The 19,464-nt window shown below is 41.7% G+C and overlaps 4 protein-coding genes across 4 annotated transcripts; 2 read left to right on the forward strand and 2 right to left on the reverse strand.

Moving 5' to 3' along the window:
• Positions 1 to 8,950: 8,950 nt before the first annotated feature.
• On the forward strand, positions 8,951 to 10,586 carry GLRG_06660 (glycosyl hydrolase family 18; the record flags this gene model as incomplete). The annotated part of the gene is made up of 5 exons (XM_008097514.1): positions 8,951 to 9,135; positions 9,193 to 9,485; positions 9,548 to 9,777; positions 9,835 to 10,211; positions 10,265 to 10,586. The coding sequence occupies 5 exons, from the start codon at positions 8,951 to 8,953 to the stop codon at positions 10,584 to 10,586; spliced, it is 1,407 nt and encodes a 468-aa protein (XP_008095705.1).
• A 267-nt stretch (positions 10,587 to 10,853) lies between these two features.
• Positions 10,854 to 11,174, forward strand: GLRG_06661 (uncharacterized protein; the record flags this gene model as incomplete). The annotated part of the gene is made up of 1 exon (XM_008097515.1): positions 10,854 to 11,174. The coding sequence occupies one exon, from the start codon at positions 10,854 to 10,856 to the stop codon at positions 11,172 to 11,174; it is 321 nt and encodes a 106-aa protein (XP_008095706.1).
• Positions 11,175 to 12,018: 844 nt separating this feature from the next.
• Positions 12,019 to 13,125, reverse strand: GLRG_06662 (uncharacterized protein; the record flags this gene model as incomplete). The annotated part of the gene is made up of 1 exon (XM_008097516.1): positions 12,019 to 13,125. A coding segment is annotated over one exon (1,107 nt), but the record flags the coding sequence as incomplete, so codon positions are not given.
• Positions 13,126 to 15,047: 1,922 nt separating this feature from the next.
• Positions 15,048 to 17,016, reverse strand: GLRG_06663 (major facilitator superfamily transporter; the record flags this gene model as incomplete). The annotated part of the gene is made up of 3 exons (XM_008097517.1): positions 15,048 to 15,831; positions 15,884 to 16,297; positions 16,355 to 17,016. The coding sequence occupies 3 exons, from the start codon at positions 17,014 to 17,016 to the stop codon at positions 15,048 to 15,050; spliced, it is 1,860 nt and encodes a 619-aa protein (XP_008095708.1).
• Positions 17,017 to 19,464: the final 2,448 nt, after the last annotated feature.

Raw genomic sequence — 19,464 nt, forward strand, 5'->3', positions numbered from 1 at the left:
CCGGTCTGCTTTGCCCTGAGAAATAGAACCGGGAACGTATGTGAAACTGGGGGGCTACTCGCTAGTGATGTCCGGCGTAACGGACATCCGTAAGAGGGGCACGCTAGCATCCCACGAAACTTCTCGCTATACATGATCCTATCCTGATTAAGTGCAAGAACACCTACTCTGCGTGCGGACGATCGAGGGGCTAAGAGGCTACTAGCTACTTATTAAAAGTTAGATAATATAATAAAAAAAGTAAAAACACTTACTAAGACCTATATAAAAAAGGTATTAAGAGGATAGCTAAAGTAAGATTAAGAGAAAAAAGGCTACTAAGGGGTAGTAGTATAACTAATAACTATAAATACCCCCTTAACTAAAGCTACTAGTATATACTTAATACTAATAGCTATAACACTAGTAGGTATACCTATATTAAAGCTAGAGGTTAAAAAAAAAAAAAGGTATAACACCTTAGCTAGAGAGAACTTAAGGACTACTTACTTATTATAACTATAAGAAGCCTAGGCACTAGTTACCTAGGTATAATAAAGAGAAGTACTATAAGTATAAATAACTATAATACTTAAGGAGATAGTATACCTTAGTGCTAATAAAAGTTAATAGTATTAAGCTCTCTTAAGATAAAGGACTATACTACTACTTTAAGGTAGATTTTTATACTAAGATAAGTAGTATATAGAAAAAAAAGAAAGCACTAATTAATTTTAGTATAAATAAGAATATACTATACTAAAAGATATTATATATAAAAGTACTAGTAGAGGTAAGCTAAAAAGGCCTAGTGCTTTAAGGTATATAAAAAGGTAAGGCCCTAGACTATAAAATAAAAAGGGTAGTAATAAAAGTTATAAATAATATAAAGGTCTTAAGGATATAAAGCTATACCTTTTAAGTTAGTAATATAGCTAGGTATAACGCTATCTTAAAGATCTCTTAAGAATAAATAGTATAACTAAATATAAAGTAAATAATAATTAGTTAGATATACTTACTAAAAAAAGACTACTTCTAACTTATTTAAAGTAAGTAAGAAATTAAGAAGATATATAAGGAGTTAAGGGCTATTCTAGCCTATTAACTAATAATCTACTACCTATAATATAGAGGGGATAGAGGAGCACTAAAGATACCTTATTATAACTAAAGAGAAGAGGTAAAGGCTAAATAAGATAAAGAAATAAAGGCTACCTTACTAAAGGCTTATAAGGAATAAGTATATATATTTAATATAGGCCTAACAGCCTAGCTAGTAGGTAATAAAGGCTACTTATATATAATTAATTTAAAGCTAGAAGTAAAAGTACTATTTAGCCCTATCTACCTATTAGCTAAAAAAGAACTAAAGGAATTAAGGATATATATTAATAAGTTACTTAAGAAAGGCTAGATTAAATACTTTATAAGCCTAGTAGGGGCGCTAATCCTCTTTATTTCTAAAAAGAGAGGTAAGCTACGTCTCTATATAGACTATAGGAGGCTTAATAAAGTAACTATTAAGAATTATATACTACTACCTCTTATTAGTAAGATTCTTAACTATTTAGTAAAAGTAAAGTAGTATATAAAGCTTAACCTAAAGGATATATATTACTAAGTAAGAATTAAGGTAAGTAATAAATAAAAAATAGCTTTCTATACTTATTATAAACACTTTAAATATTATATTATACTATTTAGGCTAGTTAATATACTAGTAACGTTTTAGGTATATATTAATAATACTTTTACTAAGCTAGTAGATATTATATATATTATCTACTTAAATAATATTTTAATCTTTATAAAAAATAAAGAAAGTTATATAAAAGTAGTTAAGTAGGTGCTAAGCTAGTTAGACGCTATAGAGCTATATATAAACCTTAAGAAGTATGTTTTCTACACCTAGTCTATTAGGTTCCTAGGTTTTATAGTGTCTAATAAAAAGATTACTATAAAGTATAAGTAAGTATAAGTAATAGTAAAGTAGCTACTTCTTACTAGCGTTAAGAAGATTTAGGTTTTCTTAAGGTTTATAAGATTTAGTTAGATATTAATTGCCCTTATAAGTATGTAACTATTTAATTATAGTAATAAAACAGGTGACCTATATACTCTTTTGTATAGTTATATTTCTTAGTAGTTATAAGCCTAGCTCCTAGTTAATTAACTAAGTTTAATATACGGTCGCGACATATATAATAGAGGGTCTTTACCTAGGAATCTAGGGTTTCTACCTTATATAACATAACATGTCTAAGGCCTATAAGCTTTATAAGCCCTTAAGGGGGTAAGTTAGATATTAATTACCCTTATAAGTGTGTAACTATTTAATTATAGTAACAAAACAGGTGACCTACGTACTCTTTTATATAGTTATATTTCTTAGTAATTATACTAGTAATTTATTAAAAACTACTTTAAGGTATATACCCCTTTAATAAATAGGCTAATATCTAAAGTAGTAAGAAAGTAAATAATAATATAAAAGGTAGAGAAGGCTTTTTATAAGCTTTATACCTTATTTACTTAAGCCTTAATCCTTTAGTATTTTAACCTTAAGTTACTTATATAAGTTAAAATAGATATATTTAACTTTATAATTAGTATAGTAATATACTAGCTTTATAAGGGAGTATAGTACTTAGTAGCCTTTATATTATAAAAGCTATAAGGAGTAGAACTTTATTATAAAGCACTAAAAGTAGAGCTACTTATAATCTATAAGGTAGTAATTTACTAAAGACACTACTTACTATATATATAATATTAAATAGTATTCTTAATAGACTATTTAGGGCACTACTACCTAGCTACTAAGCCCTAACTTAATAGTTACTAAGCCTAGCTACTATAAGATTTATTATTATTTAACTTTAAGATTAAGTACTAGCCTAAAAAGAATAATATAGTAAATAGGCTTTTATAATAACTAGACTACTAGCTTACTAAGGAGGAGGAGAGAGAAGCGTATAGTGTATTCTTAGTAGATTTTTTTAGTAAATTTAGAAAATAGGTTATAACGTTTAGATATAGTAAGTTACTAGGTCCTAGGTTACTAGACTAAAGACAGCTTACTACTAACCTAAAAAATAAAATTATTATAGTATAACTAGTAAATAAGTAGGCCTAATTAAAAAGGTAGTAATAACTAGGTAGTTAATAAATAAAAAAAGAAAATAAAGCACTATAGTATAATAAAAGACTATTTATTTTTAATAGGTATATAGTAAAAATAAAGCTACTAGTAGTATTTTATAATAAGCTAGCTAGAGGTTACCTAAAAATAAACTATATACTTAAATATATTAAATAAATATATTTCTAAAAGTTAATAAAAAAAATATTAAGAAGTATATAAGGACTTATATAATATACTAGTAAACTAAACTAAAGTACTACTTACTATATAAGAAGCTAGTGCCCTTACTAGTGCTTAGCTAGCTATAAGAATATATAACTATAGACTTTATTATAAAGCTACTAAAGTTAAAAAGCTTTAATAGTAAGGTATATAATAGTATTTTAGTAGTAGTAAATAAGCTTATAAAGTATACTATTTACTTATCTACCTAAAAGACTATTATAGTAGACTAGCTAGTAACTCTTTTAGTAGATAAAGTATTTTTAAGATTTAGTATTTTTATAGTAATAATATTAAATAGAGGATCCTTATTTACTAGCTATTTTTAAGTAGTAGTATACTACTAGCTAGCTATTAAGTAAAAACTTAGTACTACTTACTACCCTTAAATAAATAAATAAATAAAGTAGTAAAATTAAAATATAAAATACTTTTTATAAGCCTTTTATAATATAAAGTAAGGTAATTAAGTTAAATAGCTTTTAATAGTAAAATTTATTTATAATAAGGTATAGTATAAAGTAACTAAGGTATTACTAGTAAAAGCCTTTATAAGTTATACTTTATAAAACCTTTATAATATAAGACTAATAAGATAAAAACTAGTAGAGGTCCTTATAGCTTATAAAAAGGTTAAGGAGCTAAAAAGCTAGAGGGCTACTATTATTAGTATACTAAAGTCTATAAGCTAGACCTATAAGAAGTAGTATAACTAAAGAAGAATAAATATTAAGTTTAAAGTAAAAAGAAAAGTCTTATTATTAGCTAAATTTATTAAGTAGAGATAACTATTAAAGAAGCTAGTAAATAAGTATTTTAGACTTTTTATAGTAATATAAGTAGTTACTAATAAGAAAGCCTATAAGCTAGATATAAAAATAAAGTACTATATTTATAATATATTTTTACTATTTTAGCTAAAGAAGTTTAAAGGAGTACTAATAAAGCCTTAGCTTATTTAAATTAAAGAAAAAGATATATATAAAGTAAACTAAATAGTAATATATAAAAGACTATAGTAAAATAAGTAGTATTTTATTAAATAAAAAAATATAGTAAGAAAAAAAATTTATAAGAGCTATAAAGAAATATATCTAAGGATTTATAATAAGACTATAAGTAAGAGGTTACTAAGAGGATATAAAAAGGACACTAAGTAGAAGTAAGTACTTAGCTTAAGGGGCTAGATTTTTTAATTATTCTTTAGTACTAAGGCTAGAAAGTATATAGCCTAAAGGCTAAGTATCTAAAGCTATAGTAGCTAGGAAAAAGAAAATAAAACTAAGAGAGGGCCTAAGGGGGAGGGGAAAGGCACTAAGAGGGTAGTAGTACCTACTTCTTTTTCTTATTTTTACTTCTACTAAGTATACTAAAGGCTATATTACTTTTAGACTATAAGTTAAAGTTAGTAGTATACTAAAATAAAAATTAGTAACTAAGAAATAGTAAGGGGTTACTAAAAAAAATAATATATAACCTAAAAGTAAGTAGTAGCCTACTTAAAAAAGAGGGTGCCTTAGGCCTTAATAGCCTTAGTCTACTTCTTAAAAAGTATATTTTAGTACTAAAGTATTATAGTAGCTACTTTAGCTAACTTAGCTAAAGAGATAGTAGTAGTAGTAAAAGCCTTAAGGGCTATAACCTTATAGCTATAAAGAAGCTATTTTTTCTCTTTAGCTTTAGCCTTATACTTAGCGTTAGGGGCTTTAGTAGTATTTACTTTCTTTTAAAGGGCTTTTTTAACTATAGTCTAAGTAGTAGTAACCTCCTCTTATATAAAGGGTTAGTTAGAAGGTAATTATAAAGTACTAAGAGAGATATACCTTATAGTAGTAGTAGTTAGTATATATAGTGCTATTATAGTAAAAGGCCTTAAAAATATTCTTAAAAGTAAAAGTAGTAAAAGTTATAATATAAGTAGCCTATAGGGGGTTAGTAAGGAGTTACTAAAGTACCTCTTACTAGTAAAAAAAAGATAATAATATAAAAATACTTATATAAATATACTTCTTACTATATATTTTAATATACTAAAAGTACTTATTACTAGTAGCTAATAGTATAATTAAGACTAAGATATAAATAAAAAAAGGCCTTTAAGAAGTACTAAGGTGTTAAATACTTACTAGTAGTCTTAAGGTAATAAGAAAACTTAGCCTTAGTATTAGCTATATTTATATACTAAATAGATATAGCCTAAAAGTAGTAGTAGTATAAAATAAAATAAACTATAGTATAGTTATTTTTATTTTTTTTATCTAAAGAGCTAATAAACTAAGAAAATAGTAAAAAAGTAGTAGTAAGGCCCTTAATACTCTTAAAAGTAATAAAAGTAGTAGTATTAGTAGTATTAGTAGTGTTAGTAAGTATAATAGTAAATATAATAATAGTAATAAAAAAGCTAGTAATACTAGTACTATTACTAGTATTATTACTATTACTATTACTACTAAGTAGTAGTAGTAATAGTAGTAATAAAAAAAAATAATAATAATAATATAAAAGTATTATAAAAAAAAATAAGTAATAAAGAAATTAATAAAAACCTAAGTTAATTTAAATTACTTATTTTAAGTTAGTATTAAGAAAAAAGCTAGTAATAATAATAACTTAAGCTTATAAAGTTAAGACTAAATAAGCCTTAATAAAAAAAGCTAGTTAAGACTAAAAAGTTATTAGTACTAACTATAAAAAGTAAAGTAAAAAATTTTTTTATTATAAAAGTAGTATAACTTAAGGCTTAATAAATAATTAATAAAAAAGCTAAATATTATAATAATAAAAATAATAAAAAATATATAATACTTAAAGAAGTACTATAAGGCTTAGTTAATAAAAGATATTAAAAAGTATTATAAGTAAATAAGGTATTCTTATTATAAAGTAAATAGTCCCTTACTAAGTAAAATAATATAAGACTTATACTTTAAGCTAAAAAACTAAACTATACTAAAAAAGTAGTAGTTAGGGCCTAGCTAAAATATAATAGTATAAAAGTAAGGCTAAAAGTAAATAGTTAGCTAAAAAGATAACTACTTATTTAGTAGCTTACTAAACCTAATAGGTGTTCTTAAATATCTCTTAAGATACTAAAAGATAAATATAAGGTATAAAGCTTAGCTATTAAATAGTCTAAGTAGCTAATAAGGGGACTACTAGTAAGTAGCTAGCTTAAGGCCTTAAAAGATTAAGAGTTAAGTATAAGGCTTAGCTATTAAATAGTCTAAGTAGCTAATAGGGGGGCTACTAGCAGATAGCCTACTTAAGGTCCTAAGGGCAGGACCTTAGAGGGGGGGGATTATATTAGGTGCCTAGAGCAGGGCCCTAGGGGGGCACTAGAGTAAGACTAGGACTAGATAAACTAGTCACTAAAGGAATAACAAAAGGGGAAAACTCTATAGAAGATAAGGGTTAGAGGAGGTATATTAGAATAATTATTATAATTAAACCCTAACTACGCCTATTACTAACTCCTTTACTTAATACTATCCCTACCTCTAACAGCAGAGCGGCTATATAAAGATGCTCTAAGTTCTTTAACACGACACGCATGTGGCTCCCTGGTCCTTATGTAGACGGCCGAGCATTCACAATAATATATATTGCACTCCAAGCGATAGAGGCAGCGCCAAAATACATGGGTCTGGGGATCCTGGGTTCTAGACGTAACGATTACGGTTGATCTATTAACTTCTCGAGGCAGTGGCTGTGGCGTGAAGATAGATATATATATGAGAGCGGTGATGAACAAATGCGCTTCTTGAAACACCAGACCACAACAACTGTAGCGATGAGGAATGGCACATCGCCCAGTAGGATACTTTGATGGGCTATTCATGCCAGTAGGAACAGTCAAGAAAAAGAAGCGTGACGTATACCCCCTCATCCTATACCTATCGAGATCCTGGAGTTTTTCTACGTAGAAATACAAGCTACTTTCAACTCTATGAACTTTACCAGAGCCCCGAGGTGGCACTGATTCGGATAGCTGTAAGTATCAACCTTGCTTATAGCGAGCGAAACAGGACGTTTAAGAGCAGAAATAAGTTTGCGGATTGCCATTAGCTACTGTGGGCCTTCCACGGAAAAGCCTGATCCGCAAAGGATATTTCCCTGCAGGTGGACATTAAGTCTTGTCAATGTTGAGGGAAAAAAAGAGAATATTCTTATAACTCAACGTCGCGTAGAATACCAAGCCTAGGCAATTGATTCGGTGAAGTACCAAGATAGTACGATGGTATCCGGCCGAAGTTTATGACCCCTGTTAGGTAACTAACGCTCACCCCCCTACTACAGGACTTCACTTTTGGTGAATATTCCTCCCCTATCATGATATCAGCTGTGGGAGGTAACATCATAGGGGTCATTAACTTGCCCCTGCCACCCTGTACTTTATCCTTTCTTCAGGTAACAGTAGACTTCATCCATCGAGGTATCAGTACTCCGTACTGCTACTTCACTCCTCCGAAGGTATCCACAGCAGGAGCCACTCGTGCTTCTACCAAGCTTTTCTGTTTGGTCACTCACCTTGGCCGCGGGTGTTTAGTTCGGGGGGGTATCCGGCCAGTGGGGCAGAAGTTCGAGGGGGGGTAAAAGCCCTAGTCACAGTGTAAATTAAAAAAACGTAACTAAATTAATCTCAGCACATCCTTAGCATATCCTAAAGAAGTATAGTACTCACCTTCTATAACTATAGAGGACTTAGCTACTTTAGCTCTAACTAAGTCCTCTATAGTGATAGAGGGATAGTACTATAATTTAAGGTATATACTTAGTATATACTCAGCATATGCTAAAATTCTGACACTCTTCACACTCTAAGCTAAGCTTAAATAAGCCTATCAACCCTAACCCTAAGCCCCCACCACCTCCCCCCCCCCCCAAGAACTTTTCGGCCCCACAATGGATACCCCCCTACGAACTGTGCGGCCCTTGGCCGCTACACTACTACTAGTTAGTACACCTATGGCATGATTCAGTTGGGAACAGGTATGGACAGGCCTATCCTAGCCGGTGAGCCTGTTGCAGGGTAAGTCGAGCCCACTCTAATTTCCGGCTTTGCTCAAAAGCAGCACTTTAAGCTTTCGGGAATGTTGATCCTCCTCCCCTTTTGATGATTCGTGCCAGGACCATCAAATTCACACTGGCTTATGACCAGCACGTCTGTTCTTTCTACTTGACACTGCGAGGTGCCGTACTGCCGGGTTTTACTCAGGGATGAACCCCCCTCATGGTCCTTTGGCAGTTTGCCGTCCAATCTTCTCCAGTAACACTGATGGCTGCAATTGGCTGAGCTGTTGCTCAGCCTGAAAACCTCGAACGATGCCACCGGCTACCGGTAATGAAGCCCGGTGCACTACCCATAATCCCGACTGGTTCGCTAGTTTGAGTTCAAAGCAAAGATATATGCTTGGGTAATGGGTTCTCTTGCGAGTATATGAAAGGGCAACAATCCCATTCCGTCAACGTGTGTCTGAACTTTTGTCATTTGATAGCGCTTCCAACGCTTCTACAGTCACTCTTTTGTTTAGTTATAGTACCCAACTGCCTCAGGAATCCCTCGAGCATACACTCTCTTTCACTAAGACTCAGCTAGTAATAATGCCCCGAACACTTGGTCTGGCCGCTGTGGCCGCCCTGGCTGTTGAGGCTACCTCGTACGCCCCTCGCAGTAACGATGGCCCTGTACCTTGGACACCTATTGCCTCTGCTCCGATTCCCTCTGGCTTGCCACTCTCAGTACCTGTTCCAGTCTCGCCCCCCCGCTATGTCATGTACTTTGACCAGTATGAAAACCCTGCAAACTCCGAAAACCTGCGGCTTGGTGTCTGATTCTCATATAGGTATCACACGGCCGGCTTACCCGAGAAATCCATCGTCGACGGCGTCACTCACGTCATCACGGCCTTTACCAACTCATCCCTATTTGCGTCCGAGCCGGCGGGCGAGTATAAGCCATTCAAGCCTCTAGATGAGATTCGGGATCTCTTCAATAACGGCACCAAGGTCTGCATGTCCATTGGTGGCTGGGGTGATACGGATGGCCTCAGCCATGGTGCTTCGACCAACTCGAGCCGCAGCAAGTTCGCCAGAAATGTTGCCGATGCTGCGGTCAGCCTTGGATACGACTGTGTCGGTCAGTGAAGCAAACATCCAAGAAGTCCGTGACGAACAACAGCTGATCAAAATTGACAACAGACATTGATTGGGAGTACCCTGGCGGCAATGGAGCCGACTACAGGCAGATCCCAAACGCCAACAAAACCCAGGAGATCCATACATTCCCTCTACTTCTTTCTGCAATCAAGACTCAGCTAAAACACCACAATATGGAACTCTCCGTTACCGCGCCGGGTCTCAAGCGTGACATGATTGCATTCACCAGGAAAGAAGTTCCTAAGATCAACGCGGCCGTCGACCACTTCACTGTAAGCCATAGCATAGCGGTGGCGTATCTAAATATACTTGGCTAATTCTGAATATAGGTCATGACCTACGATCTGATGAACCGTCGCGACAACATCACTAAGCACCATACCGACGTACAAGGTTCCCTCGAGGCCATTGACACCTACATTGCGCTTGGCGTTGAGCCTGCCAAGATCAATCTCGGCTTCGCCTTGTACGCGAAATGGTTCACCACTGCCGTCGGCTACAACTGCACTCAGGGGATCGGATGTCCCACCCAACTGCTTGAGGCTGCTGATGGGTCCGACACTGGGAAATCTGGAGCTGTCACATTCGAGGCTTCCAATTTTCTGGCCTCTCCTACCAACTTGACCACTTCTCCTGATGACTCCTGTGGCGCTGGAACTTTCTACAAGTGCCCCACTGGCAATTGCTGCAGCCAGTACGGCTTCTGGTAAGTGAAATCTGGTAATACACCGGTAGCACTACTTACTGATACTGCTTCAGTGGTGTAACCGAGGCTCATTGTGGCAATGGGTGTCAATCCGACTATGGTGTCTGCAACGGTACCTCTACTCTGGAGTCTTTCAAGGCTGCTCTTGCAAACGGCAAGACCGACGAGATCAGAGGTGGCCAGTGGTATTGGGATCCCGCCGGTCCTTTCTTCTGGACGTGGGAAACCCCAGCTCTTGTCGCCCGCAAGTTCAATGATATCGTCAAGGCTCGTGGCATCGGTGGTGTTTCGGTTTGGAGTTTGGGTGAAGACTCATACGACTTCGCTCTTCTGAAGGCGATCCAGACCGGTGTCAAGGACAGACTCATGAAGTAAGGGGGGGGAAGGGAGGTAATTAATGGTGCATAAAAAGCAACCCTGGACTAAGCTTTTAAGCATCTTCTCTCTTCAAACAAAATATAGCGAAAGAATTGCCATTGGCCTGGGGTTACTTGCCATCAATATACTGCAAATTGAGGTCAGATCAATGACACATGGTCCACTCTAGATCATCACGTTAGTAGAAGATAGCTCCGCACGTAAATAATAAGGGCTTGTGAAGAACGACTTCACATCCGTCGCCAACGTCAACCAGAATATCTTATGTCTCTCGCCCCTGCCAGGGGTTCTTTACATCTTTGCCAGCGGGGGGGGGGGGGGGGGGGGGGGCACATCAACAGAGGTCATGGTCCAGATGTCACAGAAGGACGCCTTGCAAACGCTCTTCTCACGAGCTCACTCAAGTCAAACGATCTTCCAGCCGAGGCTCATGACGTCTGGGCATTTTCCAAAGCCTGGAACGTCGCCCTAACCACGAGGAATACGATGAAGCCCAGCACGACCGCCGGCATGGCAGTTTTGGCTCAGCTGGCCAAAGTTGAGGGACCTTTGTGCCTGCTGGTATCACAGGATCCGATCGAATAGGATATCCGAGAGTAATTGAATTTTTTTGCTGCTGATGTTGAAGAGAAGAACACCTATCACCACCATTTGCTGCGAGCACCGTTTACTATAGTCGCCCGAGGTCACATGATCTTGGTTACTCTATAGCCTGATGTCAGAGGCTGTGATAGTATCGAGTAAAGGAGTCAACGATCGGTGCAGTTAGGGTCAATTGTGACGATCATTCCTATCTGCCCCTTCCATCCCCTAAGATTCTTGCAGAATTCTCCTTTTACGTGGCCCCAGGTCAATAGTTTATCCGTGTCCGCCCCCCCGGTGCCCCGTCGTGGCGCCTGACACCTGACAGTGCTCGTTCAGATTATTAGCTCACCCTTTGTTCCTAAGAGGTTGACATCGAAACAGGCTGCTGATCAGCGGACCTCAGCAGAGGAGGCTTTGATTAATTGCATTGGCTCTTTGGGATTCTGACCTGATACCTAATATGTACATTCAGCTTAGTCGTTATTGCAATTGAATAGAAGCCTGCAATCTAAAACAAAACAGGTTATCGTGAAATATGATTGCATTTCTTCTGTGATCTCAAAGATTCGTGTCTATATACAAAAGCAGAAGCAGAAGCCAAACCGTTCCAAAACATTACGGCCATCAACGAATTAGCAATCGTAATTGAAAACTGGTACTACTTGGGCTCGGCCGGATGGTCTTGTCACTTGTGTGAATCTGTCACGCCAAGCTTGTGCTTGCATTTGTCCAGCTGGAGTCGCAAACTCGAGTTGGCATATTGATTCGCAACCTGGATTTCGTGCCCCGGGCTTTTGTCAGTCAACTTGCCAATCAGCTCCATCAGTTTGTTTTGATCATGAGAAAATGCCTTTCCGTCAAGCATGGAAGGGTCGGCCCCTCTCTCCAACAGCCACTCCGCGTACCCCCAATCCCTCATGGAACAGGCGTATGTTAGAGCTGTCTGCTGTTCCCCTCGCTCCATGACCCGAACTCTATCGATATCCACATCATCAAAATTCAACATGTGCTCAGCAATGGCACGCCTCTGATCAAACGGAAGTAACTTATACGAGACTGTCTCATTGTTTCCATTCTCTCGGTGATCTTCTTCTGCGGGCAGTGCGAGGATGAACAGCGGGCTCAACTCGGCAATGTTGACGGGCAAGCTACTACTCGCCCTTAGCATCTCAAACGACGCGGGGTCACAGCCTTCTATTGCACGCTCTAAAGTCGAGGTACTCTGACGATGGAGCGGGATTTCCGTTGAGTAGTCGAGCCTTTCATGGAGCCCGTGCATAGCTCGGAGGTCAGGCCAACAAGATCCCATGTCAGGGTCTGCACCATGAGAAACGAGAAACCTTACCAGGGGCGGGTTCCAAACACAGGAAAGATAGTGGAATGGCCAAACGGGCCAAGTGTCTTGCGTAGGCTCCCAAGCTTGGTTTGGATGCCAACCAAAGTCGATGAAAGTCTGGAACAGTGGGATCAAATTGTCTCCTTTGGGATATGTTTCAAAAATGGAGGCGCCTCTTGGGGTCTGTTTTCGTTGCGAGCCTGGTTCTGTGCCTTCAAATACATAACCATGCAGAGTTGTACCAATTAGTAGCAAGTACCGGGCAATCTGAGGTTGGTTGCCGAAGGAAGCCATTTGGAGGCCGAATTGGCGGACAGCGTGACTTGGTATGGAACCCCGGACATAAGCTTCGACGTCATCCTGATAACCCATCCTGCATGCACAGTAGAAATCCAATTCTGCCGTATCCTCAGGGTGCAACAGACCATCATGTATGGCGTATTCTGGCCGGGGAAGCCTTGGAGGTAAGGGAGGAAAGTCAGCAAACCGAGCTTTGAGATCGCCAATTTCTTTGGACAGGGCTTCAGGCATCAGTGTTATATTGCGCTTGTTGGTTCTTCTCTCCTCGTTAGTTGCTTGGATATGACGAAAATGCCATGCTATCCGCTGGTGCATGCGATTGCGAGTTTCTGGTCGTACCGTTTCCATCTTGAGTTCTTGAACGAAATTGCTTGCATGGGTTTTGGCGGTTTTGGAAAGCGGCCTTCATATAACAATCAGCGTCGACTAGAGTAAACTACTTCAGCCTCCATGTACAAGTGCTTGGATTTATTTGGAGTTCATGAACAGTCATCTGAATGTCATGGCTGGGTGCTTCTAGGCCAAAAGTGTAGCAAAGACTCGAGCTAAAGGGTTGCAGACAACATGGAATTCTGTCGATAAACAAAATGCACATCCTATTCAAATGCTGGCTTGGAATTACCCGCCAGACTTCAATCTTCCAATGTGTCTCTTTTTTGCTATTTTCCTTGCTTCCTACCCTGAATGCTAGTTGTTCACTACTTCAAGGAGGCTTTCCATTTATATGTACTGCTTGATATTGTATTTGCTTGCTTTATCAAACTTTCCTTTTGGGCATAGAGGCGCACGAGCACAGTTGTTATTTACTGTTCAGATCTAATGGTATCAAGGATAGAATTCACCAGAGTTCTTTTTGGACACTGTATGTGGGGCAGGCTCAGAATTTGTATCTTTCACACGAGGTAAAACAAATTGTTCAATGGTGCTGATGCTGTGTAATGCCATGAGATCAAAGGACGGTTGTTTATTATATTGATCCCTGACACCAAAGTCTTCTGAGGTACTGTTTTTGGCAAAGTTATAGCCCGCAATCTGGGACAACATGAGGGATGTTACACGTCAGTGAGGCCATTGATATACGCAGTCAAGAAATCCGTACCAACGGTTTGCGGATGAAAGGCCTGGCAAAAAGAAATCGTATCTGATTACAATGGGTCAATCAGCCTGTCGGGGCTCTAAAAGATGCCCCTGGCCTGTGATACTGGTCTCTGAGTACGGGAACACTGCTACACCCTTTGGCAGTTTTTCTACCCCCATTCTCATCCAAGAAGACATTCAGCGCCACGCGGGGCAACTCTGGCATGCATGCCATTGATGTCATCTCCTTTTACACCTACTGAGACAACCAATCTATTTCCTCGAGCAACTGCAACGCTTACTCAAGTCACCCAAGTGCCTATGGAAACATTTAATCCCAACGACGTACTGACAGCCAGGTCGTCATCGGTTCCTTCGGTGATGTCGCCCTGCGGATGCAACGAGGATGCATTCCGCTGCATCTACAAAGGTCAAAATGCTACGAGAGCCAGACAGCAGTTTGCTTACGCCAGATGAGGACCTGCATACGCAAGGACCTCCCGAATTCCGCCTCCGAGCTGAGATTAGTGCCATCTCTGATATTATCGTTCCTTCAATATAGAAACCCGACCGACACCAGAAATTCCATCAGTACCCAAAGCTCTACTGATATCGAAAAAGAATACCTTTGCCAAGGCGCCGGCTTCCACAGTAGCCCATCAGGCCACGGACCGGATGGTCGAGCCGGAACAACGGGTTCTCGTATCATGGTAAATGAAGAAGAGGTGGTCGATTGCAACGAACTCCGGGGTGACACCTGCGACGGTGGTGAGTCACAGAAGAAGCTGATATATGTCATAGGAGAACTGCAGCTATATTATTACATAACCTCGAGACGGACTTCAAGCCATGTATTGAGGGTATATATACCTTCCATGCCATCCTCTGAAAAGTCTAATTTTCAATGCTGGGTCGCTTTTTGATTCTGAACCTAAGTGTATAGCTACCCGACTGTTTCTCTTCCATCTGCATTTACAGTCCAAGTACTCTTCCAGTTGTCGGCGTAATATTAACCGACTCGGTATATGCTGTAACAAATCGTTTTGCAAGGACAGCCGGGGCATCCAATATTCCTCCTCCAGTGGGGGCAAGAGCACCGCTACCTTGTCTAATTATATACCCGGTTTTCGATTTCAGGGTAGGTCGTACAATGTGCAAGTTCACACACTCTTCTCAGGGTCTCTTGGCTCGGCCTGCTCAGAACTCGCCAGCACACCAGTCGACTTTTCACCGGTACCAGCATCGGCAGCGGCAGCGGCCTCTTTGTCCTGCTTCCTTGCCATACGCGCCTGGTGCTTGGCACGCTTGCTCTCGTTCTTCTCCTGGTCTTCCCTCATCTGCCGGATGACAGGGCTCTTAGCACGAATCCTCTCACCGTATCTCCAGAAGATGAGAGGGATGGGAATGAGAGCGAGTTCGAGCAGCCCGCACAGCGTGCCGGCCCACTGGGGCGTAAGGGCTTTGTACATGGCGGGCCCCGCAAGGGGTAAGGTGCCTCCGAACATGGATCGCATGACAGCGTTTCCTGCCAAAGCGGAGGCCGCGTAGATGCCGTATGCTCCTGCGAGGTAGTTGGAGCCATAGATGAAGGATATCGTGTTGCCGGCGCCAAAGGGAATGCCGAAAGCGATGGGGATCGCCCAGTGGATGGTCGCCGGCAGGCATGTCCAGGAGAAGACCAGCTGGCCGATGGGGGTGAGGACGGCGCCGATAGTCATGACGCGGGCTGTGGCCTCGGGCGGGACACGGCCAGTCACAGGGTCCTTGGGGTGAGCGTTGATGATGCGGCGGAAGAGGGGCTCGCAACAGATAGCCAGGATGGTGCCGATGCCTATACCGATGAAGGCAAGTCCGGAGACGCCAGGTCCCCAGCCGCGGTACTGAGAGAAGACAATCGGGTACGCGACGAAGCAAAGATAGAGGATGCCGTAGATGAGGGAGATCCTGACTATAGTCAGTTTCGGAGTACATGCATGACGTATGCTGGGTTTCCTACCAGAGGTTGAAGAACCACAGGATGGGTTCCGTGAAGCTCAGTATGAAGGGTCGGCTCAGGTTCAGCTTGATGAGATGGAATTTGGAGACCTTTTCGTCGTAACGGCACCACCAGCGCGGGTCGTCCATCTCCTTGCGCATTCTTGCTGCCTTGCGCTGGAGAATGGTGGGTGCGTACGTCTCGCGGATGGTGAGCATTAGGCAGATACCGACGCCAGCAATAATGAGGACGATCCAGTTGGTCCATCTCCAGCCCATATACTGGAAAACGAAGCCACCGATAAGAGGTCCCGTCACGGGCCCGTTCAGCGGTGCGATACTGTAGAAGGACATGGCGAGTGCGCGGTATTCCTCGTTAGATATGTCGACTATAGTTCCTGGGCTGTTGGCAATCAAAGCGGCTCCAAACAGTGCGCTAGGACAGGAAGGTTAGGTCGTAGCACGGGACGATTGAGTCGAGAATGAGGCTTACCCGAAGAAACGAACAACGATTAGGGTAGTCAGGGACTTGGCAAGACCACAAGGAATAATCAGGAGTGATGAGATGATGAAGCAGCCAATGTAAACATATTGCCGGCCGTACAGCTCACTCATCGGCGCCACGAGCAGACTACCAACTGCAAGGCCGAGGAGGTATGTGGTAACACCAAGCGTTGCGATGACCTGCGTCGAATGAAACTCTTCAACGAGACCCGGGATGGAGGCAGTATAGCTTGTACTATACAGCACGACGACCCAGGTAGACAGAGACACGACAAAGATGGTCCAGGCGCGGTACCACAACGGCCAGTTCTTGGGGTTCTCGGGGTCGTCCGGCTCAAAGACGACTTCGAAATCCGGGGGTCGCGACGCGGTGCTGCCGACACTCGTGCCGGTGCGCGTGTAGGTGATGGGCTCTCTGGCGGCGTGCTCAGCCTCCGTCTCTAGGTCGACCGTCAAGGCGTGCTCGAGGGGGTCCAGCGGGTCGGTGTCAGTGGACGAGTGGGACGAGGCCCGGCTCCGGTGGCTACGCCGAGACTCGGCCCCCTTTGACGGACGCCGTGGCGGCGAGTCTTGTCCAGAAGTGGTCGAGGCTACCATGGCGTCCTTGGCGGCCACGTGGGACCCTTTTTCCGAATCCAGCGCGGCGCTCATGGTCGATGGACGCGCAGTGAGGAAACTCTGGACGTTACGTGCCGCGCCGCCTTTCCGCACACAGTTTGGTTGTCGATCAAGGTTGGAAAGGGAGCGATGAAGTTCCGCGGAATGGGATGGCAGCAGGCTAGAAGTAGCACTACGAGCCACGGGAGAATAGCTTTTTAGACGTCGCGGTATCTTACGGCATTAACCCAGTACGGGACGGGTCGCGTTTCCCATCTGTCACCAAAAGGCGCGGATTGATGAGTGGTTGAGGATGAAGAAGCGGGTGTGTCAGAGATTTACAATCCTCTAGCAACGCGGTCTGTTCTCTTGAACGGAGAGGGGCCGAGGGGGAAATAGTACCCGAAATGGATGGATGGAAGGCAACCCGCATTCGATACCACCGACTCAAAAGGGTGTTGTGGTGGGTACTCAAGGCACGCAATCGGCGCAAGAGAGACGGGAGAACCCTGGGCAATCATCCCCCCCCCCGGGAATACCGGCGGGACTAAGGTCGCATCGCATCGCTTCGGGCTAAGATAGTCGCTTTTTCTTGACCGATAGTGCGGGTCGGCATGCCGTTGTAGGAGATACAAATTATGACTCTTTGACTCATTGTTGCGAGTTGACGAAGAACCGCCCTGAGACTGAGACGCAGGCCACTCGGAACCGAGGTGTGGAATCCGGATTCTTTCCCCAGCCTCTTGCTGCGAACTCCATCCCTCTGCATTACCGACTGCGTGATCGGTAGGTGAAACGGGGTAGAGTAGCCGTTCCCCACGGGCGGGGATACGCTGCCGCCAGTCGTATGACAAAAGAGGCCAGACAGGGTTCCATACGGGCGAGAGAGCCGAAGTTCCTTTCCGGGATGCCCTGCACCCTCAAATCAACGAAAATATGCACTTGGAGCAATGTGCTGGCGCGTAAAGTTTGCCGTGTGTACGGGGTAAAGCGCGTCAATAGCGACTTCGCATACCATGCAGCCCGCTATTTCCGGCGCCTGTCCCTTGTAGGCCGGTCACCCTCGAGACGTCGGCGGGGGCGCTGGCCGCCGTGATCCGAGTGGGTGTGGAGTTGGCAAACCCATGGTCTTAGCGTAGCGAACCAGGTTTGACTAAAGTCGGTAGGTAGGTGGTCTGCTGCACTCACGAGATTCTTTGAGTGGTGTGATTGCTGACTGCTTGGTATGACAATGGGCATTTTCTGTGTTCAGTATTAGGAGACGGGCCGAGATGAAGACGCCAACGGACAAAACCAATAAGCCAAATCGGCACCGAGGAGTGGGGCGGAGTGTAAAGAGTTGTTGGGCTACGAATGTGCAAGTTCCGCTTCGGCTCCGATCTACGGAGAAAAGGAACAACACAACTGGCCATCTGATGTCCCGTTGTGAGTCCGGGGGACCGAAACTCAAAAGGAGCATTCGGTAAGAGCTGTGACTTCACTTCATCAAACGCGGAAATGCGGCGCCCCTAAGTACCATAATCTTCCCGCCTCAGTGATGTGACTAATACTGACAGCAGGTCCCTATTGTCTACATCTTCGAGTATAGCTTAAACGAAAACTACTTGTCGCTACGTTCGACGCGGAAATAATAATTCCCGTCTCAGTCTCTACTGCCAAGAAGCATTGCCAGGGGGGGTAACTTCATCAAATCTCAGCCAAGAGTTAGATTTTGGTCACAAGAGAAAGAAGACATAGTAGTAATAAGAAATACATGACGTTTTGAAAAAAGCTCACTGACTTCATCTCTAAACCTATGTTACAAGAATCGCCACTTCCATACGTGATACAATGAGACCGTTATTCAATTCTTAGCTTGGTCCATGCACCTCGTGATTCAGTCAGCCGAGCGTAGGACCATACCAACCATGAGACGCTCAAGAGCGGAGGCAAAGCTATAAACCTTATGATTTATGCAATAGTCGCTTCCTGGAGTTGTGATTCAATACGCGAAAGAACTGAAGCTCTGCATCGGTACATACGTCTCAACCCTACGCGAGCACGATTATCTCTTGCCGTTACCTGCATGGTGCGGAGTATCATCCTTTGTCCAGGGGCTTCTCTGGAGCGCAACCTGACAATGATCAAACTTGTTACCGAGCAGCCAAATCTTCAAGATGTTTCTACTGACATCAATCAAGCTGACTTCGACTCGTAAATTCTCGAAGCCCCCGAGTATTAGAGTCATGCTCGGCGTCCCGTCAACCAACAAATTGCCACAGATTTGGGAGATTTCAACCAGAGCAGTCGTAAAAACGACGTCGTCAATTACAGGCAGTAATTAATGCCTTGTATCACTTGTGACAAGAGCAAACATTGACTTCATATCCCTATGAGATATCTGGGAACTTGAACAAACCTGATAGATTTTGGCCAGACGATAACAGGTCAAGCCAATCAGCCGTTGCTGGGGTCGCTTTGCGACGAGACGAGAGGAGGGTTGCGCATGGTATTCCTAGATTC

The sequence above is a fragment of the Colletotrichum graminicola genome (assembly GCF_000149035.1).
Source record: "Colletotrichum graminicola M1.001 genomic scaffold supercont1.27, whole genome shotgun sequence".
NCBI classification, from domain to species: domain Eukaryota; kingdom Fungi; phylum Ascomycota; class Sordariomycetes; order Glomerellales; family Glomerellaceae; genus Colletotrichum; species Colletotrichum graminicola.